General features: G+C 54.0%; 1 protein-coding gene across 2 annotated transcripts in view; it reads right to left on the bottom strand.

Moving 5' to 3' along the window:
* Nucleotides 1–22,921, bottom strand: part of MLLT6 (MLLT6, PHD finger containing) — a 34,055-nt gene extending 11,134 nt beyond the window's left edge. The window contains exons 1-10 of one of the 2 annotated variants that reach the window (XM_042893749.1): nucleotides 22,802–22,921; nucleotides 19,158–19,212; nucleotides 17,967–18,076; nucleotides 17,421–17,524; nucleotides 16,649–16,742; nucleotides 15,683–15,790; nucleotides 9,134–9,232; nucleotides 3,386–3,560; nucleotides 2,004–2,588; nucleotides 453–637 (exon numbers count right to left, since the gene is read on the bottom strand). In XM_042893749.1, coding sequence (XP_042749683.1) covers nucleotides 453–637; nucleotides 2,004–2,588; nucleotides 3,386–3,560; nucleotides 9,134–9,232; nucleotides 15,683–15,790; nucleotides 16,649–16,742; nucleotides 17,421–17,524; nucleotides 17,967–18,076; nucleotides 19,158–19,212; nucleotides 22,802–22,906 — 1,620 coding nt within the window. In that variant the 5' untranslated portion in view covers nucleotides 22,907–22,921. The remainder of the gene's footprint in view (nucleotides 1–452; nucleotides 638–2,003; nucleotides 2,589–3,385; nucleotides 3,561–9,133; nucleotides 9,233–15,682; nucleotides 15,791–16,648; nucleotides 16,743–17,420; nucleotides 17,525–17,966; nucleotides 18,077–19,157; nucleotides 19,213–22,801) is intronic. The other variant, XM_042893750.1, reaches the window with a different exon arrangement.
* Nucleotides 22,922–23,654: the final 733 nt, after the last annotated feature.

Raw genomic sequence — 23,654 nt, 5'->3', positions numbered from 1 at the left:
CACCTCTGCCACCTGAGCTGTGCTCCTTGTACTGGCAGTGGAGGTAATGAGCCATCAGGCTGCAATTCCTCTCACCCCAAAGGTGGCTGTAAGCATCCTCAGGGGGCCCTGGACACACGGTTTGTTGTGTGCATTGAGTGATATCCTGAGCTGTAGCAACAACAGATTCAGGGTTATGCAGCTTCTGCAATCTTTCAGGTATAAAAACCCAACAGAACAGCGTAGTCTCCAGACTAAAGTAAATCAGACAAGGGAACTTTGTTGCTGTGATGCCAAACTGCCTGCAACTTTCTCCGTCTGCATCTTTTAAGTGATGCCAAAGGAAGGTGCAGCTGGCAGCTCCCTTCCAAAGCAAAGGAAGGGAAAAAGCAGCTCCTCTGTGCCCACAAACCAGCCCTGCTCAGTGCAGTGCCCTCCTGAACAACAGCCCACCCTGCTCCCAGGGCTCTTACCTGCGTGGTGGAGACGGAGGAAGAGGAGGAGGTGGGGATGGTGCTCGCAAAAGGAGAGCGGTTGAGCGGCGGGATGGACGCGGTGCCCTGGTGTGCCAGAAGGCTGGAGGAGAGGGGTGTGCTGCAAACAGCCCGGAGCACTCCACCCCCGTGGGAAATAGGGTCCTTGTTACTGGTGTAGATCCCTGCGAGGGGAGGAAACGTGTTGGAGAGGCAGGCTCCCAGCAGCAGCAAGGCCTGGGGGCTGCTGGTGCGCTGCAGGGCGCATCTCTGCAAGGGAGGGTGGCACTGCAGAAGGACCACGTGGGATGAACACCTCAGCATCTCGTGGCCCAGAGCAATGACAGCCCTGTCAAAAGGTGTCAAAGTTTTCCAGCCTTCCCTCCTCGTTTGCCTGCTGCACCCCGATACAGTCGGACTGAGAAACAGCAGCGCTGAGTGACTCACCGAAGCCACACGTGGGTGACAGAAGGGAGACCCACAGCCAAGGGACAGCATTGCTGCTGAGTTAACCTGATCCCTTCCACCACCCTCGGGGACTGAGGAGGGAGAGGGACAGAGGAATGGGTTAGGAGGGACGAAGAGGGACGAGGAAGGAGCTGCTGCACAGGCACACAGCCCAGCGCTGGTTCTGCCAACATCCCTCTGCAGAAGAATGGGAGAATGAGCAGGGAGAGGGCAGGCCCTGGCAGCCTCTTCCTCTCTGAAACGTTCCTTTGCTGTTCCAGGGGGAGAGGGGAAAAAAAAAAGAAAAAGATTGGCCTCAGGTTGTAATGGTGGAGGAGGCTGCAATGATTCTTGCAGTTCCTCTCCGCTCTCAGGCGATGCAAACAAATGGGCCGCAGCTCCCGGGTGCATGCAGCAGAATTAACCCCCCCCCCCTTTGCAATCTGACCTAAATTGGAGCATCTGCAAACAACCCACAATAGACCGATGACAAGTTCTGCTGCCAGAACAGTGTCAAACCTCAGCCTGGAGCTGCAGGCCCCTCCCCTGCATGCTGCCTTAACCCCTTCCTGCCGCACATCCCGCTGCTCTCACCCCTCCCAAGCCAGATCAGGGCTCAGGATTCAGCTTCCCAGGCCAGGGGCAGCACACAGCCTCTCTGCAGCATTAACGGTGTGCCCATCCTCCAACCCTATGTGGATGTGGCCACACCAAGATGAAAGGTTTTGCTTTTTAAAGAAGGGTTAAGCTTGAACCACTCCTGAGAATCCCTCATTTGGGGTCAGATGGCGGTTCCTCCAATTTGGCCTGGGAATATCCCTGTCTGCATCGCTTTAGAAAGGAAGCTTTGACTCGCTGAGGTTTTCCAGCACTTGAGCAAGACAGGCTTGAAATGAGCCCAGTTCCAACAAGCATGCAGATGAAGATGGGAACCATGGGGACCAGGATGGGAACAGAAGACTGGAGGTGGGTTCTTAGAGCTCCTGGGAGTGATGGATGGGGACCGGACAGTGTGCAGAGGCAGGTTCAGGCACCAGACAGACGTGATGCTGAAGGGAGCAGGGCTGGGAGGAGCACACCTGGAGCCCTTGGGGGGAAACATACCTGAACTCAGCAGCGGGGACTCCAAGCTGAGGCTGGGCAGGTTCCCCGTGTGGCTGAAGGGCCGTGAAGAGTTGCTGATGCTGGAGCTGACGAGAGAACCTCCAGAGAATGGTGACGAGGATGTCGACGTGGACCCAGCCAGCTGGGCACCCAACATCTCTTTGCTTTTGCCCCCTTTTGGCCTGCCAGGCCCGTGCTTGTTTTTCTTGCTGCCTTTGTGCTTCTTTTCCTTCAGCACCTCTCCCTCTTCCATGCTGAGGGATGGCATACGCTTGTGGCTGCTGCTTGTGGCAGCGCTGCCTGTTGCTGAAGGGCCACCGATGGGGTTTGAGGCTTTGTAATCCACAGGGGAAGCATCGCGGCCCCTCGGCTGGCTCACAGCAGAGGTGGAAAAGCGCATGATGGACCCGAAGCCTGAGAAGATCACCTTCTGCTCAAAGATGTCCCCCTTCTGGCCTTCATACAGCGGGGAGCAGTGGGAAGACGAAGAGGAGGAGACGGGCTTGCGGTACTTCTCGTCGTCCTGCTCTAGCTTGGGGAACGCCATGAAATCCTGGGAGCATTGCAAGGAGCTGCAGGAGGTGCCTGGGGGAGGAAGAGGGGAAGCAGTCATAGGAAGGCTTGTGGTGGCAATAACACAGCCCACGGTGCAATGAGAGCACGGTCAGAGGGCAGCTCCTTGGTCACAGGCTGCTCACCAAGCTGACAGACATCTCTGCCACCTTCCAGCCCTGCCCAGCTGCTCTGATGCCCTCTAGAAAGCACCAGAGGTGCACAGCAGTGGCTTCACCCCACCCAAACCCACATGTGTTTGCTCCCCTGCACCATCAACCATCACCTTTCTTCCAGCCCCAACCAGAGTCCCAGGGGATGAAACCTGCAAGCAGTTCTGGCAACAGCTCAAAAAAATAATAATAATAAAAAAAAATTTGAGCAGATGGGAGCCCTGTTAGGTATCAACTCAAAGCTCTGGGGTATGGAGCTATCAGGTCGTGGCTCAGGCCTCTCCCCCAGCACTCCTTACAGCACTGCTGCAGACAGTCCCACCTATGGAGGCGGAGGCAGGTGCTGCCCACATTGCCTGAGCAAGCATCCCTTTCCTCCTCCCTCTGCTCAGACATCTGGATCTGCTTTCCCTTGCGGTGCAGAAGGCGCACGCAGGAGCAGAGCTGCAGCATCAGACACAGTTATTCCCCCCATGCACAGAGCAAGGGGCAACGACACCTTCCCCCTTCTGCTCCGAGGGGTTCAAGTGCAATCAGTCACAAAGCACGGGCTCTGAACTGATGCCCTGCTGAACTGATACAGAGATACCAACGAGAATCAAAGCAAACCATCACCGCCATTCCCCCCTTCACCCTCACTCCTCCTTCACCCCTTACCTGCAGGCTGGAAGGTGCTGCTGGAAGATGCAGAGCTGAACCCAGCCGAGTTCTTCCCGCTCCCCGTCTTCTTCCCCTTGTGGCTGCTGCCATGACTCGAGGACTTCTTGCCTTTCACCTCTGATCTTCCGACCTCTGAGGTCTCTTTGCTCCCCTCATGGTGGCTGGTGGAGCCCTGGCAAGCAGCAAACACGGAGGTGACTCACTTGAACCAGATGTGGCCACAGCAGGGGCTCTTTTTACCAATTTCCCCTTAAGAGAAGTAATTGCTCTCTCTGCCCGCAGAGCCAAGGCCAGCTCACGTTACCCCCAGGAGAACAACAGCATCCCTCTCTGCTGCTCCTTGGTGGCACCAGTCTTTGTAACTCGGGGATTACGCTCATCCCATCTAACTGCAGGAAATGAAACAGGGCACCGACAGCACAGGCACCGCAGCGAAGCACCCACGCTCGGAGGGTTATTCAGTCCAAACACAATCTGAAACTGGCTGCAATTCAAATGCACGTCTCAGCTGCATCCCTCAGGTGTGCTGCTCTCTGCACGAGGTCACTCCACCTGCAAGAACCCGGCCGTCCTGCTGCTGCAATGGGAGTTGCAATGAGTTTCACACCACCTCTTGCTGCCGTTCCAGGGAGCTCCACCTCTACTGCAGCACATAGTTTGCACAGCATCTGACCATCTAACAACAGATGCTGCCCAAACCCCCCGTAAGCCTGCAGGAGACAGGGAAGCAGGGGGTGAAGAGGCCGGGCAGATGCTGGGAAATCCAGGAGCTTGGAGTGAGAGAGAGAGTGAAGTGTGGGAGCTGAGCAAGGGGGGGTGGAATGGATGGAAAACCAGATCCCTCTGGGCAGCCACACTGGGAGGTGACAGCTTCACCTTCACATCACTTCAAAGCCAAAACAGCAGCAAAGATCACTTCTTGCAAGGTATTTCTGCAAGCAAATGGATATTGGATATTGCTCCAACCTGATGGCCACAGCCCCAAACGCAACAGCTGCAACATCAGTGCAAACGCCCTTTATTTTGTAATGGCAGCAGATAGAAGGAAGACACAGAGAAGCACAATACCTTCCTGGCATTGATTCCAGGTGACCTCTTCTCAGGGAGAGCTAAAGCAAAAAGGGCTGGCGATGCTCCTTCAGTGCCCAGATAGAAATCTTTCCCCATTCCTCCCACATGGTTTCATCACTCTGCACAATGCAACAGCTGGCTGCCTAACGCGCACCAGATGTGCCGGGAATATGAAAGACAGGAGGAAGGGAGTGGTGGAAATTAGGGTGGGGGGAGAAGGGGGGGATCTGTATTTTCTCATCACAGACTCCTGGATGTAGGAGATTAAGCCTTCCTGATTTACGACCTCAGAGGGAGCACGAAAATCTTTCTGACTTTCCACATCTGCCTCGGGGGGGGGGGGGGGAAAGGAGAGAGGTGTCTGGGGGCTATGGGAAGTCACAGCAACGAGATGGCTCATGCCTCAGCACAAATGCAAAGCCCCGCATCCCCCCCCCCCCCCCCCCCCCAGCCCCATAAATTTACCTCTGTGGAGCTTCACACAAGGTGCACGAGGCCACAGAAGGGCAGAGGGAAACCGCATGAGAGGACATGTTCTAAATGGGGAGCGTCAGGAAGGGAGTGCAGGGCAAGCAGTGAATTACTGCAGGGTGGGAGGGGGGAAATCTGAGCTGGGAAATAAATCTTAATTGCAAAATTAAAGGCAAAAAGAAAAAAGAAAGAAAAGAAAAAGGAAGGGGAGAGAGGCTGAGGGGGCAGCGGTGAGGGCAGAAACCCACCTGCAGGGTTGCTTGGACCCACAGGCTGCTCCGATGGATCCCCCCCCCCCACATTTGGGGAGCAGGATTTTATCACGTGTCCTGCACAGCATTTGCCAAATGGATCTGCATGGTGTCACCAGGAACCCCTCACCACACAGAGCCTGCACACGGGGCAAGGGCCTGAGCCCCCAAATTCAATCCCTTCCCCCCCTCTGCGCCTCTGTTTCCTCTCTGCTTTGCCCCAAGGAGCTCTGTGTGGCACTGCAGCCTTCCAGGACACACACATGGATTGCCAAGTGCAACACAGCCGTGACCCAATGGGGAGTGCCAATATTAATAACAGTAACGAGGGCTGCCATCCCACCGCATCCCTAATGAAGGAGATCCTCCAGCTGGAGGAAGCAGGGCTGGAGAAAAGCCTGCATGCCAGCTGCTTGCACTGCATAGAAACAGAAGCCCCAACCTCTGCACCATCGCCTTTCCTCCAGCATTTACGTGTAGACACACCACTGGTTTGTGTGCTTTGCAAACAGGTGCACACGGGGGAGAGCATGCAGCAGAGGGGGGGGGGGGGGAACAACACCAAAAACCAACAGAGAAGCACGGAGGAAGCGAGAGCACCCTTTCAAAATGAGGCAGCAGTTCCATTTTGAGGAGCTGTTTTAAGCATCCGAGAGGAAAAAACATCAGCAGGACAAACCTGCTGCCCCAGCTGGAGGTGACAGGAGGGGAACTCCTGCTCCAGCCACACTGCACAGGCATGCATTCACCTCCTCCCCCCGGCGCTCGCTGTCCCCGTGGGGCTGTACCTGTTTGCTGGCCTCTCTGTGACACTGTGCAGCACCCGAGCGCTCTTCATTCATTAATTTATTGATGGGAAATCAGAAGAGCATCTCTTTGCTTTCTGATTGGAGGGACGAGCTCCTAGAGGGAACCACTGACGGAAGGCAGAAGGGGGTGGGGGGAGGCTGTGCAGCGTGGAAAACGCAGAGCTGCTTTGCCCTGGATTAAACTACTGGCGAGGAGAAGCAGGGAGGATGCAAACAAGGAACAATGCACTGAGAGCAGGAGATGCGACGTGTTGGAGCAGGCTGTGTGCATCAGCTGCCCTTCCAAACCAGATTGCTCAGCAGAGGTCAAACACATCTCTATTGGGAGCTCTGGGCTGCGGCGCCTGGATGAGCTGCAGCATCAGTGCCCGAGCTGCTCACAGCCAGCACCGTGCTGTGCTCCTTATAGGCACGATGGAAATGGGCTGAAGGCTGTATTTTTTGCTCCCTGATGCCTCTGGGAAATTCATACCCGTGTCAGGATGAGGGATGCTGAAAGGCTCTCTGCAAACATCTAATGCTGAGATGCACTTTGACGAGCAGAGGGGAACCAGAACAACCCCTGCCCCATCCCAGCTACTGGATCTGCCTGAGCAAGGCACGGTGCGGAGGTTCCCAACATCTGTCAGCTCCAGGCCTGCTGGCAGACCCCCAGAGCTTAAATCACACTGCAAAACCTCAGGACCACCCCCTCAACCTCCTCCAGCACCTGATGGCCGCGTGGGTGCGGGGAGCCCCCAGCATCCGCCACTTCCATTACAAACCCCAGAGAAAGCCAGATGTTGCAGTCCAAACACGTAGCATGTGTGTGTGTGTCAACAAGTGATCGTGATGGCTGCAGCTGGCAGAAGGAGGCAGCTGGGGTGGCTTGCAAGCCTGCAGATTTACTGCAAGTGCAACAGAGAGCGGCAGGACGGCTCCCCAGGGGGGTTTGCAGGGGGAAGGTGAGGGCTTGCAGCGTGCTGCTTGCTGTGCCTGCTAACCCATGCAGCCAGCACGGAGCCCCAGCTACACAGACCGACCCTGAGAGCAGAGACTGCTGCTTGGCAGAGCAAAGGTTTGCTGGTGAGCCACTGTGCTGGCAAGAAACCCTCCTCTGCCCTGAGCTCACTCTGCGGATACCATCTTTCCAAGAGGCTTTTCCAAAGCATAACGAGCTGGCAGTGTTTTCGAAGGTTTGGATGGGCCACATGAAACAGCTAGAAAGTAACACAGCCAGAGAGCATTACACAGAGGGGAGGGGTGGTTCCTGCCTGTCTCGTGCTCCCCCGAAAGTCTGCAGGAGCTGCAAGCAACCAGCATGACCATGAGTGACTGCACCCCACAGATCCATTCCTTACAACCCATCCCACTGCAAAACCATCCCCAAGCCCCTCCACGAGCACCTCGGGGGGGTTTTCATGCTCTCATGAGGATGCTCTCAGGCCCCAGGATCTGCCCCTCTCTGAGGGCAATGCCATCCACACTGCACAAGGACATATGCTGGAGGCAGGGGAAGGGCTCAGAGGTGTCATGAAGAATCATTTCCACGCTGGAAGTTCACACTCTCAGTTTCCAGTGTACACGAGAGCTGAGGTCACTTCTGTGCTTCAGTGTGCTCACAGCCTGAAGCAGAGAGAGGCAGTGACAGCACAGGAGCTTGGCTGGGCCCAAGCAACAGATATGAATGGTATTCAGACTCCTAAATGACACAGGGAAGCACTTCAGTGAGAGGTTCAGAACTCTGGCAGAAGCCAGAGGTGTAACACGACTGATTTCAAGAGGAAGACTGAAACCACATCGAAGCATCTTCACAGCTAAGTGGTTCAAGAGGGGAACACGGGGTGGACAACGCAGCAGGTGAGAATTGGAACGGAGAAATAAATCTGCACTGCAAAATTAAAGAAAGATGGGCAGCAGAGGCCAGGCTGCCTGAGGAAATGGGGAAGTGGGAATCCCCACTGTGCTCTTCTGCACTGTGACACCAGCAGTGCCAGCTTCTTGCTTGCTGCATGTACCCCAACACACTCTGCTGGGGTGAGCAGTGCTATCCAAGACTTAAAGAAGGACAAAGATGGCTTGGGCTCCAAAGAGAAAACCTGTTTGGATGTATTGCATCAGTGTGTCTCAAGGTCTTACATAAGGACTGCCATGCTGCATTGGTGCAAGCATCCAGAAAGCCTCACACAGGCTTTGCAGCATTGGATCCAGAGTGGGTGCTTTGGGTAGCAGAGTTTGAACAATGCTTTGAGAAACTTTGCACACACACAAAAGAAATAAAAAAGCAAGGGAAATGCACTCTGCTATGAGGAAATACAGTAACACCAAAATGCTGTCACTCAAGCACGGCTACAGCCATCAGGATCCCCTGCATTTTAGCTTCCAGAGTTGCAAGCTGCCTGTCAAACTGAGTTCACCTTCCCATCCTTGTTTGTAAAGTCTGGCAGGGCTTTGAGGAGACAGTGGGTAATTGTGTGCCACCACTTCAGCTGCCCAGAAGTCAGGTTTTGGATTCCAGTTTAGCTTGAAAATGATCTTCTTAGGCCGTCAGTTCCCAACAGCTCTGTTAACTGGGTGAATCTGCTGCTCCCCCAAAGCCAGAGCTGAGCTCCTTGATACGAGTACAGAGAAACCAGGAGTGACTGAAGCTCAGAAGCTATTTCTTCCTTCCATCCAGCTGTGTCTCCCAGCCTGAGGCCCCTTCAGACTGGCTGTGCCATCTCAGCTCTCTCCTGCATCTCCTCCCTGCTCCAGGCTTGGCCCCACACAGCAAATCCTCTTCAATCCTACCCCAGAAGGACCCAGACTAACAAAGGATAGCAGCTCCTCCCCTAAGCCTTGCCTCGCTTACCTACCTGCCTCAGCTGTTTACAGGAAAGGCCAAATCATGGATATTTATCTGTTCTGCGAGAGCTTTAAATCTGAACATCTGCTGCAGAACAGGCGGGCGCTTGCAGCTCCATCACTGCACTGTCAGTGCTGACAGACACCCAGGCAGCTGCTGTGCCAAATCCCCGAGGTGGGAGCAGAGTGAGAACGAATCAGGAATCACAAACAACGGACAAAAAGCTCTTTCTCTGCCCCTCTGCATCCTCCATCCCACCTCCTATAGGAGCGCGGGTTCCCCCTCCCCTCCCTCTCTCACCCCTTTCTGGGCTCAGTACCTTTTCTGCAGCGATGGGCACCGTGGGTGTTGGAAGGCTGGTGGGAGATTCTGGACGTTTTTTGTGCTTCTGTTTGGGTCTTTCTTTGTCCTTACGACTCTGCAAAAGAAATCAGAGAGCACTGGAAGGCTTATTTTTCCTCTGCTGAGAATAGCGGTTGTAAGGGAAAAGAAAGGAGGGTGTGTAGGGGTGGATTTACAACCATACATTCATATTCCTCTTTCCTTCCCCACCCATCCACAAGAGCCCAAAGTCCCTTCCCCCACATCCCAGCTTGGGAGTGTCCCACCATCCCTGCTCCAGCTGCAGCCAACATCTGGAGTGCAGAATATCAACAGAAGCCCCCGAATCAGTTCATGCTCTCAAGAAGATAGGGAAGGATTTAACAAGCTCTGCCTGATTTCAAGTAACCTGAGCTTTCCTTTTTGCTATTTCCCCAACTGGGGCTCTGTGCCCCTTAACCTCACTCTCTTACCTTCTTGGAAGGTTTCTCAGATCCACCCTGTGCAGCCATTGGGAGGATCCTGACCTCAGCACACGTTGCACAGGTTAAGAGCTCACACAGCGGAGATGCCAACCCAGAGACCCTCCCCACCTCCCCACCTCCCCTCCCAGCAGAGAACAGCTGCTCTGGGCCCATCGAACTGCAGGCAGACTATTCAGATTCATTCCTCCATCCCGCTTCTTTGTCTCATTAAAATCCCAGAAAGATGGGACTCTTCAAATCACAAACCAAGGAAAAATCACGGGCTGAGAAACACCGAGTCCTGCCCACCCTGCTTCAATCATCTGGAGAATGGGCTCTAAGCAGGGTCCCACTCCCCCACATGCCTGTTTTACCCCAGGAGCTGAATCCTCACCTCAAGAATGTGTTCAGAACACAGCAATCACATGGGAGGGACTTTCCAGAAGATGGAGATTGCTTCCTCCTGCACTCAGAGCCTTGGGGCTACCACTGCCAGCACACTATGGCAGGGATGGGATGCAGCAGCAACCATTTGCATTCACTTGACAGCACACAGCAGAGTGCTGATGAGCTCAAGAAAGCTTTTCAATATCTGTATCTCATTCTACAACTTGGGAAGTGAGGGTGCACGGGATGAGAGAACTCCCAGTGACTTCACAGGAAGTCACAGCAACATTCAAAAAGAGGAGCTGGGGACCCCAATCCCACCCAGATGAGTGCTCTCAAACCAGGACACACTGCAAGAGCCGTGGAAATGAAGGCAGGAGCTGCACACCTCCTTACAACACAGAACTCATCCCCTCACTTTCAGACCCCCAAATGCGTTTCAGCCTTGAAGGTGCAAGAGGGGGGAATACAGCATGATGCTGTCAGTACCAGCCAGCCAGTGCTGGAATCATTTAACTTCACATTCACAGTCAGGATGGGACAAGAGAGAGCCAAACCACGGCTGTGACACTGAGCCTACACACCTACACACAGCCACGTGGGGAAGGAGAGGAACGTCCTGCCTGCGAGCCATGAAACCTCCCACAGTGTCACAGTGATGGTAACAGCCAAATTCACATCCTCCAGCTCCAAAATGCTGCCTGTCTCCTGGCTGAACAGCCTCCCCTCACTGCTGGTAAAGTCTGCAACAGCCAACTGAGCAGCGCTCTGCTTCTCTGTAGGAGTGCATACATATGTACGTATTCAGCAAGAGCCCTGCCTGCACAATAGGGACCAGATTTCTGGAACGCCTCAGTTCCCATTCAGATGCTTGAATAAACCATCACGTTCTCCAAAATAATAAACGCTGGGCACGGAGCTCTTTTGAAGATCTGGTCCTCTCTCCATGTGCTGAGCAACTGCACACAAACTGCAGATCTGCCCTGCAGGGAGCAGCCTTCGTGCTCCGCCACTGCAGCCCTATGAGGAGCAGAGCAATGCAGTGCCTCGTGTTAAATGGGCCTGGTAATTAGTGCCATGGCTCGGCAGGTGGGCAGAGCGAGGTGCTGGTGGGATGGTGATGCCCACAAAGGCACCGGGACAGGAACAGTCTCGGTTCCTCCTGGCTGCATGCTCATATGCACTAAGGCAACCCAGGCCTCCCCCAGCAGCTGTGGGTTCCCTCCAGGAACTGGAAGGCTCCAAATACTTCCTGCCAGAACCACAGGGTGCAAAGAAGGGAGGGCAGGAGGAGCAGAGGGCAGCAGCACCATCCCCTGCCTCTCAAGCGCCTGCTCTGCACCCAGCTCTGCTGTACCCTACGCTCCCCAGAGCTCCTCTGGAAACCTTTCCAGGAAACTTTCCAGACCTGCATGGCTATGCCATGAAGCAGAACCCATAGGGGGAGGAGGAGGAGGAGGAGAAAAAGAGGATGCACCGTGTGCAGGAAACCTCTCACTGCCCACAGCCCATCTTTGCAAGCCAAAGCTGAGCCCTACCTTGCAGCTGCTGGGTGCTCCCTGCAGTAGGTGGGCATGCAGAGAGCACAAACCTATACCCAGCAACAAACTTTGTGGAAAATAAGCTCTCCCCATGCAGGGCTGAGCAGCTGGAGCTTGGTATGTGGGCATGGGGCAGGGCAGGCCATAGTAGGGGGGGGGGAGCACAGCCAAGCCAAGGCAATGCCAGCCACACAATCTCCCTTCGAGCTCAACCAGCAGAGAAGGAATGAAACAGGAGCTCTTGCTGCCAACAAGGGTTGTGCACTGTTCCTCCTGCTCCCCCCATTGCCGGCTCCCCTTCCCAGAGCCCCCTCTTCTAATCTGCTGGACACTGGCAATGGGATCATTAAAAGTAGATGAGGCAGGGAAGGAAGGTGGGCAGAGCCAGGAGCTGGGAAGAGCCAAATGGGTTCTGCTGTTCCCTTCCTCTTTCCCAGGCTCTCTGAACTCCCTGCCCAGAGGAGGAGGATGAGGAGGAGACCAGGTTCTGGGCTACAGCCATGGCAGCAGCAGTGAGGAGGAAGGCACTGGGCAGAGGGGCACCAAACCCCCTCCTATATCCCCCACCTGCACTGCAAACGGCCCCAGGAAGCAGTCAAGGATGCTATCAAACAAGGCCCCTCTGCTAAATTAGAGCAAACTGAGGTTCAGCACACCTTCCCAAGTGGAAAAAAGTGTCGGCTTTGCATTTCACTGCCTGCATGGAAGCAAAGCTCCAAGCGCTTCAGATGGGCCTCCATCACGAACCCAAAGGCAAACACAAAAATCCAATGGGTCTGGGGGCTGCAGAGAGGAGGAGGCAACACAACCACGGTCCTGACTCCCACCCTGCAGTGAGGGAAGCAGTTTGGGAGCTCTCTGTGTGTCAGGACTGTGCAGAACTGCTCCATCCCCAGCCCTGGGGCACAGCTGCAGGTTGAGTTCCTTTGCTCCAATCTCTGCCTCTGCTTCCTGCATCACTGCAAGTCTCCAGGACAGGGATTTTCCCCACTCATAACCACCTCCCACGTTCAGTCCCTTAATTTTGCTCATGGGTTCCAGGAGTTTGGTAAGAACAGCACTGGAGGAGCATCTCTGCTCATTAAGAGCAGCACTGGATGAGTGTCTCTGCTCCAAGAGTTTATGCCTTAATATCTTGCAGTGTTTCTGTGCTCCCATTCACTCCTGGTGGGACAAATTACATTCCATGGAGCATAGTCATTTATTTTTCTGTGCATTTCCAGCAGACAATATAGGTGACAGAACATCTGCACTTCATTCAACTCCAGCATTTTCTTGGTGTTCAGCTATTGTTTTGTTCCTTTCTTCCCTTCTTTCTATCTCTTTTTAAACAAACCCTGCAAAGGCTCCCACAGGGCAGAGCACACACACGGCACTACCAACCCCAAGGAAACAAATGGGGATCTTTTTTCTAACGTCTGGCATATCCAAAGCTTGGAACTCTCTCATTTTCAGGACAGAAGGAAATGCTGGAGTTGGTATCATTAGAGGGGCGGGGGATCTTGGTGCTGGCCTGCAGTCCCACAGCACAATCTTCCCTTGTCCTGCAGAGAATAAGATGCTTCACAAACACCAGGCTGCCTCCCAGCAGGGCTCAGGAGCCCAAAGCCCAGCTCTGTTGTCAAGCTGAAGCCGAGGGGCTCAGTGTGGTGCTCCTCACTTCGTGCTCCTCTAAAGCCCAAGCGAGCAGCGCTGCTCTGCTCTGGGTGGGGGCACTGAATGCCATGCAGAGCACCTGCAGCCCGGAGCTCACACACTGTGCTGTGCAGTGAGCATTCAGCACCGGTGCAGGATGCGACCTGACAGCCATCAGGTGGAAGGACTCGGGATAAAGCTGTTCTGCAGCAGCTCAGTGCAGCAGCTGCCCTGCAACGCGTGCGGTTAGATCACACTCTGCATGTCATGTACTCCAAAACTCTGTGGGAAGCCTCAATTTGGGCTCAACCCCAATCTGGGCTCAGCTCCTTTTTGGGTTCAGCTCCTTTTTGCGCTCAGCCCCAATTTGGGCACCCCCATCCTCCCTTCCAAGCACCCTTACAACCCCCAGCCCTGCTGCTCTGCCCCTGCAGCCCCGCTCTGCTGCCTGCCCTCCCCATGGGGACGCAGACGATTCAGCCCTGGCACTGCAGCTGCACAAAGCACTCCCAGCCCCACCAGGGCCTCACTGCACCCACAGCAACAAGAAGGACTCTGCATGCTTCGGAAGGAGCCCGGAGGCCAACAATAGTGCCAAGCAACACCAGGAAGCTATAAATAAAACCCCAGCCCTCCTGCTTTTGCTTCCCCCTGGCGCTGACCTGCTTTCCAAGCAGGCGAGCAGCGCCGCCCGCCCGACCCACCAGCCTGCACCCAGCCAGAGCTGTGCAAGCACACCAAAGCTCTGCCAGCCCCCAGCTTTGCACTGCCAGCTCTCATCCCAGCCCATCACCCCGCCCTGCCCTCCCCCCCCCCCCCCCCCCCCCCCCCCAACTGCTCCTGCCTAAAAATAGTGCGTTCCAGAGCAGCGCTTCGCCCTGTGCCAACCTCCCGGCCCATGCACAGATGCTCTTTCTCCTTCCTCCTCCCCTCCCAGCAGCTGAGCACACACACGAGGAGTAAACACTCCCAATATGTTTGAGCCTTGTCACCAGTGGGAAATTTACTGACCCGGTGTCACTGGGTACGTGCAGACCTGGGAAGCGAGGCTTGCCTTGTTTGCACACATATCAGGTAGGTTTGGGCAAGCTTCCCAAGCACCTCATGGGCACGGTGGGCAGCGTTTCAAGCTGGATATTGAAGGATAACCTCTGTAAATAAAGAGGGAGACGGCTTTCCTGCCCACACAGCTTATGGGCTCTCAGCTGAGCCTGCCAGCAGGGTGCCAGCAGGGATTCACCATGGCCACATGGCTTCTGAAAGCCTGGAAACTGGGCTGGGATCCACCAGGCTCCGGCCACACAACCCAAGGGCTGCTGCTGGATGTGGGTCACCGTGATTACCCACTCAGCATCATTTATTCATGCTGAGGATGCCTACTGCAACAAGGGGAGAGCACGCACATGAAAACAAGCAGGCAGCCCCACGCTGAGGGCAGGGCTCAGAAAACCCACGCTGCCATTTCCATCGGGTCACCACATCACAACGGCGTAATTTGGCTTTTGACCACAGCAAAAAAACACGCAGAGGTCATTTGTTGCAATAATTCTGGGTTCTTCCAAACAAAAGCCACAGCCTGGCCCATGCAGGATTAAAAACTGACAGTACGGAATGCATTCCCTCCCGTGTTATTGCCACTGCAGGTTCTACACCCCTGTTTTGGGGTGCAAAGGGGGAAAGCCAGAGCTCTGCTGGGATTCTGCCCTCTGTGCTCACTGCTGTTTCTCCTTGAAATACAAACCTTCATCACGTGGCTCAGTTGGTTAATTATGAACCCTGGCGTGCTGTTAACATGGCCTGTAACCTTGCAGCAGTTTTGATGAGTACACCTTAACCAGCACAGTTAAACAAACAACGCTGGCACTCATCAGATCTGGCACGCAGTGCTCTTCTAAATACTTGTTTAGCAAATGTAAGTTCTTTTCAGGGGTGGACTTGAAGCAGGTGGCACAAAGCACTGCCTATGTCATAGGAAGCGGTGCTGCTGCTGGCAATTAAGCTGCTGGCCAAAGCGTAGTTTATTCATCAGTGCCCTAAAAGTTGGGATCAGGATAATGACCCCCAGTTTATCAAGCTCTTGTGTTTAACCTCACAGCTCAAAGTACTCCCAGGGATCAGCTCTGCAGATGGAACCCACAGCACGGCGTCAGTGTGCCGTAACACAGAGATGGGAAAGCTGTGCATTTCATGGGTGTGCTCTGCCAGGACACCTCTATAATCCAAACACACAACCTGGCTCTCCATTACAGAATCACAGAATTGTAGGGGTTGGAAGGGACCTCCAGAGATCATCGTGTCCAACCCCCCTGCCAAAGCAGGTTCCCTACAGCAGGTCGCACAGGTAGGCATCCATTCCCCATGCTCTACTTGCATGCACATGTTCCCATCATAAAACACAGCCACAGTTCAGATCTCTTTGCAGAGCCTCCCTGAGGATCCATCCCTGCTCCCTGCGCTCTCTTCCCCTCCTCACCTCCATGGCTCTGCCTCAGGACTGAGAGCTCTGCACACACATCTCACCTTCTTTGGCCTTTCGTGGTGGGACACGTGCTTCTCCTGGGTGGGGGACGTGGATCTGCTCCTCCTCCCAGCAATGAAGGAGCTGCCTGCAGAGTGCCGTGAGGTCTTCTGGGGTCAGCGGGGAAGGGGAGTCACGGAAAGCAGGGGTGGGGGTCAGGAACAGAGAGAGGGAACAGTTTTATAGAGCCCAGCTTTCATTGAGCAATGAGTGAATGGTTCACAACACGCGGGACTGAATTCCATCTGCATCAGATACCCCTGCTCCTAACATGGAAACCACCATCCTGCAGATCAGAGAAATGGAAGCAGCAGCGCTGCTTGGACAAATCAACCCTCCTGAGACACAGCATGCAGTCCTTGGTCTTGTGTGGGGCTGTGGGGAAGGCTGCCCAGGCTCTGGAATATTGCTGTTCATCCCAGATTTGAGCTGCATCACATCAAATACTGAGGGTACCTGCAGGGCAGGGGAGGGGGTCCTCCAGCTTGGAGGGGAAGCTCGAGACAGCAGTCAGTGTGTGATAGCACTGATAAGAAGGGAGGGAAGTGGGCAAAGCAGGCAACAAAGAGCCACAGAGACACACACTATGGAGAGGTCAGGTTTCCTTTTTGCTGGAGGGGGAGAGCAGGTGTCTGCAAACGATGCCTCTCACTCCTGTAATTAATAGGGGAAATCCTTTGCCTCAAATACCCCTCAAATGACTCCACATCCCTTCTGGATTCTCCCTGTCCTACGGCAGAAGCTCGGGCTGTTCTGTCACACCTCCTGCTCAGGCTGCATGCAAACTCCCTGCTCTCCTGTCCCATCTCCTGCCATCCCTTGCACCAAGCACAGCACTTCAGCACTCTCCTTCTAAGAGAAAACATCCCTTGGACATCTTGGGATCGTTTTTACAGCCACACAGGTGGGATCAGGGAAGCCAAAAGCAGGATGAAGATAATCCCCACTGGAAGGATGAGGAAACTCACCATCTTATTGAAGTGGTACTTGCAGTAGCCACAATACTTGACATTGTCAACTTCCAGGACTTCTTCCTCACACAAGAGGCCGGCCATCTGGGCACTGGAATACATGCAATCAGGAGGAGGATAGCAACAATTGCACACAGCTTGATGTCGCATCTCATAAATGGGCAAACAACACCTCAGGATACCCAGGGAAGGTCGTGAATCCTCCCATGCTGTTTGGCTAATAGTTTTTGGGGAAGCAGAGTTCAGGCTGTTTAAAATCCATATTAAGACTGTTCAAATTGCCACCGCTTTTCTACCAAACTGCTGAGCAATTTTGGCTTTCCTTAAGGCAGCAGCAGCAGTTCCAGCAGAAGACACACGAGGAGGAAGGAATCTGCACAGAGCTGGGAATCCCCTCGTTGTGCTGATGGGCCATGCTGCTTCCAGGCTGCAGGGGTACACGAGGATATCAGCCCTTAATATCACCTCATCTAGATGATACTGTGCTGGAAAAGGAACATTCCTGGCTCGTGACTCATCCCTTCTCTCCTTAGATTCCACACAGTCCTAGGGAAATCCCCAGCCCTCATTCTCACCGGGGAAGGCTTTGCTGAAACCTCAGCCTTCCTGGGGAAGTTCCCCTTGCAAACAGAGCACGGATGAGATATCCCTCACACAGAACACACACGGGGGGGATTTGCCCCACACCTTACACCACTGTGTGCTGCAGCCCCAAAGCCACAGCAGCAAAACCAGCAGCAGGGATTGATGCAGAGTGGATGGAGCTCACCAGGTGACATGGAAAGCTTGCCGACAGCCGTGCCGGTTGCACGCCATGCAGGCTCCAGAAGCTGCCTTGCTCTCCCTGCCCTGCTCCTCACAGATGTAGCAGGTCTGCAATAAAAGGAAAAGGAAGCTCTCAGAGAGGCAGGCTGCTTTGCTCCCGCTGTTCTCCAGGAGGCAAAGCTTTCAGGAGCTCAGGCCTCGTATCATCTCCCTCCTGTGATGGCAGCTGCGGTTGTTTCTCCGTGCCACGTACGCAACTCACGCATCCCCTTCTTCAGCCCCCAGTAATGAATGCATTTGATCAAAACAGGTTATTTGATCAAAATAAACACACAGCTTGGAGGAGCTGGGAGGTTGTGCAGGTGACCGCGTTGGGGGAGAGGGAAAGAGGGGATCAAACCTTGCTTGCAAGAAGGATTTGCTTTGGGAGTTCTTTTTAAAGAGATCTCAGTACCCAGAGGTTCAACAGGAGACACGGAGGACTAAAAGAAGCCACGAAGCAAGGCAGGGTGAGCATGCTTGGGGCAGGGAGGGAGCAAGGAGGGCTCACCTTGTTGAAGCGGTCGTGCGGAACGTACTGCAGGACGATGGGCTCCATGGTCAGCACGTTGGCAAACTGCACCTCGGGGATGTACAGAGCACACACAACGTGGGCCCAGCCTGGGGAAGCAAAGGCAGAGCTGTGGTAAACGTGCTGCAGCCCAGAAGAGCCCTCTGCTCACATAGGGCTGCAGTCAGGCACGGCAGGGAAAGAAGGAAGAGAGCATTAGGAAGGAAGCCAACTTGAGTTAGATGTTAGATTTGAAACGGTGCTTGTTGTAACTTGGTTAGGAATCAGAGCCTTTGTGGGAGAAAGATAGGCAGGCACAAAGGAGAACGCAGAGGTTTCTTTGGGGAAAAGCACCGTGCAGCACTCAGTGCCCTTCAAAGCACCCTGAGGACTCATAACCCAGTGCTGCAGATCTAACCAGAGCCGTGGACAGCATCCCAGCAGAAAGTGATGCTGATGGGGGGGGTCTGACATGCAGTCCCACGCCAGCGGGAACAAAGCTCCCTTTATTGGCTGCTATCAGTGGCTGAAGAAGGCTCTTTTTCACCAAGCCAAGCGAGATTACAATCTGAAGCCACCAAGACACTTCCCAAATCAGATGTGTAAGCTGAAATTCCATCTGGTCGGGACAGAACTGAGAAAGCTTGAAGGTCAGGAGCCTTTGGGGGTTGATCCATGCTGGTACGCTGACTGCACTGACAGAAATTGGTTAGAATGAGGGTGGACTCACTCGGATGGGCAGAGCTGGGCTCTATGGTTACAGAACCACACAGCACTCAAAGCACTCAGGCTGTGTGTGTACAGTGACACATGTGTAACACCTGCTGTGCCTGCCTGCACAGAGCTGCCCAAATGACAGTAGGAAGATGCTATGCTATTACAAAGCAATCCCCCGACATGGGGATGCCATTGCTTTAAGGTTCTTCTAGCAGACACTACTGCAAAACACACGCAGGGCTCAGAGCTTCCTCTCTGCATATTATTCTCCATCAGAATAAAGACCTCCCTCAGCACTATCAAGGTGCACGGCAGGCAGGTATGAAAGCCTTTCTGAAAACTGATTTCTCAGGGCAGAATGCTCTCATCCTTTGGGCCTCCAGCTTCATCTTGCTGGTGATGTGGCTCAAAGGAGAGCTGCTTTGCAGCCAGGAGAGCTGCTGGGACCCCAGTGCCCTGCACAGAGCTACTCACCTCCGTTGTCAGTCCGTTTCAGGGCTCCATCTTTGTGGGGACACAGCTCACATCTCTTGAAATGAAGCAGAAACAACAAGTTTAATCTGAGCCCCCCGCCCAGGGCACGGGGCTGGGAGAAGGGTGCTTGGTTTAGAATGTGCTTCTAAAAGACAGGGGCTGCTTTCAAGGAGAGGAAGTGGAAGAAGGGTTGAGAGCGGTGTGGGTACAAAAAGACACTGAGCTGTGTCAGACTGTGTGATATGGACACGTTTAAGCCCCAACCCGGGGGCCACAGGCAGCTCTTGACTTTCATGGGGCTTTTTAAAAAGAAGTTTTGGTCCTTGCGGTCGTGAAGTAAAACTGAAAACCGTGACTCAGAGAGCAGAAGGCAAATAAGCAGGAGCCATGATCTATCTTTGCCTCTTTCCTTTCTTCCTTTCTCTCTTGTTTTGCTTTATTTTTTTGTTCCAGCCAGTCTGATGACTGGGGCTGTTGTATCATTTCCAACAGCTGGGCACTGGGAGCCATGGATTGCCCAGCACTGCTCACTGCTGTCTGCTCTGGATCCTCAGTTTCCATATGCAGGTGTGCACTGGGGAGGTTTGGGGACACGCTGGCACACACAGGGGTCCCTCTCCCAGCCCTTCTCCTTCCCTAGCAGAAATACCAGATTTGTGGGAAAAAAAAGAATAATAGCACGTCCCACGAATGTGGGCATCCTCACACACCCCCAAAGACCCTCCACAAGGGTGGGCATCCTCATACATCCTTGAAGACCTTCCATAGAGGTGGGCATCCTCATGGAGCTCAGTGCTCCTCCTGCTGACATTCAGACACAAACCAGTGGGCCCGCAGTGCTGTGGGCAGCAGGGAGGCTCATCCCAGCTCTCAACTCCCCACAACAACGGCACAAATAAGTGATGAAGGGACGAAAACCACTGCCCACCTCGCTTTCCCTGCAACTTTGCTTGGAATACACGGTTCGCATTGCTGCTGCTTGGGTCCAGACTGACGGAGAGGCTCTCACAATTAGCATGGAAAGCCAAGACAGAAAAAACAACCGGGTGAACTGAGACACTGTAATAAGAAATTTGCACTTGAAAAGGCCCCTCCGCTCTCCCCTCCACCCCTCGGATCAAAGCGGCTCTCCCACCACGCGATTAGCAAAGCTCTGATTGTAACAAGAGGGGTTAACAGCTCCATCGGCCCCACACAGGACTTTTAATAGCCCTGCCTCTAAATGACAGCTAAAGCCTTCACATGATCCCTCACATGAGTGCCCTCTGGCCATCGCAGCTCACCGGGCTCGCCAGACAATTTGATTACAAAGTGGATGGGCCTTGAGCTGCTTACGGTAAGCACAAAGCATCGGCTGCATCCTTTAGGGACCCGCACATCTGAGCCGGGATGCGGGCAGGGATTAACGGCACCTCCTCCTTTCGCTCAACCTGTGCAGCCTTCGGGGTTTTTACTTGAATTCTTTGGGAAAAGAGCGGAGTTGGTTGATTAAAAGCAAGGTTGGAGCTCCTGACCCCTCCTCCCCCAGGGCTGTGGACTCAGGGACGGCGCCATGGGAGCATCCCACTGCGGTCAGGGCACTGAGCTCCTTCCAAAACCAAAGAGACGGACCTCCCCTAAAGCACAGACGCAGACACCGCAAAGTTCTCAAGGAGGGCAGCATCCTTTGCACCTTCCTATCTTGCTTTCAAAGCAGAAACGTCAATATTTAGCCAACGCACACGCTTGTGGTGGAACCTCAAAGCTGCTTACAAGCTGTATCTACGGAGGCAGACAGAGAAGAAAGACGCTGCTGTTTTGCAAAGGAGTTTGCAACGAAAGAAACACAAATCTCAATTCGTCCCGCTGCCGGGAGTGGGTTTTGCTCTCAGAAAGCAGCGTCCCTCTGAGAGCAGTGTGTGCAGGCAGGCAGCACTGCAGCAGAGATGCAGCGATACCCAGGGCAGCGCTGCACCACGGCACCGCAGCAGCACTGTGAGCATTGCCCGGGACCCGACTCATTTCCCTCACTCTGATCACACTGCATCAAAGAAGATTCTTTTCATGCATTTACCCATTTGCACATCTGTTGCTACGACCGGAAAGGTGAAAGATTTGGATGGGAAGTTGCCCGCAGCTCTGCTTTGGGAAGGAAGATGATCACCGCTCGGTGATCGGAGCAGCAGGGCTGAAGGCTGCAGGATGGAAGGGCATGACTGAAGCCCACCAGTGTCCAACAGATTTCAGTGAGGGTGAGCTAAATGAGCAGCCACCCGTGGGGGTGATGTTTGTTTGACACCTTGGAGGCAGTTGGAAGTGCCTGAAGCACGAGAGGAAAGTGGGAACCCTTGTGATGAGCGCAGGTGAGGAGGAGCAGTGTGCACTACTATGGGTTGCATTGCTGCTCCACTGGGCTTCTCTTTACCTGGGAGAGGGAGGAGGAAGGAGGCTCACGAAACCCAAATTCCTTTCTGTGCTCTCAAACGATCTGCAGGATGTAAAGCTGCTCAGAGACACATTTGATCCTCTTTACTGCCACACATAAAAGCGGCGTCTCACAAAGGGAGGAGAGCTCAGGTCTGAAAGTCTGGTCTTGTTTACACTCCCGTTTCCAATGAGGAATGAGTTACTGTGATACAGGACGCAGGGCACAGGTGCCTTTGTTCCCCATCCAGCCATCCTTGCCAAGTTCTTTGCCCATCCGTGGGGCAGATCACACTGCTGTCCTGCAGTGAGCAGAGCCCAGCGAGGATGGAGCACACATCTGTAGAGATCCCCTCCGCTGGCTTCACCCACAAATGAGCTGAACCAGCTCAGAAGGCAGCGTGAGCATCCACCAGTGCTGACCATCCCAGCTGAGCTCTTCTGTGTTTGAGAAAGGCCAGGCTTTAATCTAAACCCACTCTGAAGGAAGTGAAGCACAGAACTGTCTCGCACTTAGGGCAGAGCAGAGGCAATGGCTCCAGTACAGCTGACAGATCTGCATCCAGGCCCCCAGCAGCAGCTGCTGCAGCCCCATCTGATGAGGGCTCACACGGGCAGGCACTGCAAGGAGCTGCTGTGCTATAACCTCACAGCCCACACAAATAACCGCCCCACAGACAGACCTCAGGGGCACGCCTGGCCCGATGGGTTCCACTTCTCTGCCCCATCAGGATTAATTAAGAACATTTGCAAAGCGTTCCATGCAGCTAAATTGCTGCTTAGGCAGAAATGAAGCCCTGGTCCAGCATCCTGGCATTTCCTTCCTCTATGCAACAAACCCTTCATGCAGGAGACCATTGCCCTCGCAGCAGTGTCTCAGGTGATGACAACTCTCCACCACTGCAAAACTTTCTGCACACAAGAGCCACAGCCTTTCACAAGCACACCGTTAAGCTCGAGGTCTCCAGATTTTCCTGCTGTCAGTTTGCTTACGAGCTCCTTTGGCAGCGCTCCCGCTGAAACGGTTTAGAGAACCCTCCGAGAGGATTCCTCCTATTGCACAAACAAGAAACGAAGGGAAAGATTTGGAAAGAGAATTGGGCTCTCGGGAAGGCGAGGGGTGAATTCTGTGCTTAAGGTCACGCTGTAGGGTATGGGCAGAGCTGGGATCCCTCGGGCAGGGCAGCGGCGTGAAGGGCCCCAATCTGCTCCCTATAGGAACACGTGGGTTCTGTACTCACCACCCTGGCGGCTCTCTCTTGAGATTCACATTTCCGACAGAACCACGGTCCAGTAGGAACCTGGACAATCCCATAGCAAGCTGCAAGGGAAGCAGAAACATTCATCTGACCACCTTTGAATGGACCAAATCGGGTCTTATCAGTCAGAAGTGGGTAACAGAACCAAGAATTACACTTGAGCAGCATTCTCCTCCCCTTCCTCGTTTCCACACCCAACAACAGCAGGCAGCCCACAGTGAGAGCTCCAGCATGACACAGTGATGCAACGAGATCACACCCAGAGTGAAGCATTCCAGTGAGAATCTGCCCTGAGTGGGAATGCAGCACTTCAGAGACAGGGACCAGTTCTGCCCAATGAACACAAATGGGGTCAATTCTTACCCCTTAACTTTGCAAGCATCGCCTGCGATCTGGATCTAACACTGAATCTAACGCTGCCCCATAGATGGTTGCTAAGCGCCCTCACCATAATTAAGATATGATCTCAGCACGGTGAAGGGAAGAGCACCAAATTCGGGTATTCAGGAGCACCCCAGGAACAGGCTGTGCTAACTCCATCTCCCAACAAAACTGCTTCCTCACCCTGCTGCATCAGGTGCCCCTCTTGCTTTGCACACTATGGATTGTCTCAGAGGTTTCCCCCTGCAAGCTGCAGCTCCCACACCTCTAACATTCATCTCCTCGTCCCACAGGGCCATGCTGCTTGAAGCCCTTCACCTTCTCCCTCTGTCTGCCCATGGATGCTCTCTGTTGAGGCCTTGAGGGAACCTGAGCACCGCACAGGTGGGTTTATAGCAACAGAGCTGGTAAAGATAGGGGTAAGAAACAAAGCTGTGTGTGTCCAGGTGGGGGA

This window comes from Lagopus leucura, unplaced genomic scaffold (genome assembly GCF_019238085.1).
Source record: "Lagopus leucura isolate 7727_CA_CO unplaced genomic scaffold, USGS_WTPT01 259-4_obj-0_obj, whole genome shotgun sequence".
Classification (NCBI taxonomy): Eukaryota; Metazoa; Chordata; class Aves; order Galliformes; family Phasianidae; genus Lagopus; species Lagopus leucura.
The sequence above is the reverse complement of the archived record's forward strand: the minus strand, read 5'-3'. Positions and strand labels throughout refer to the sequence as shown.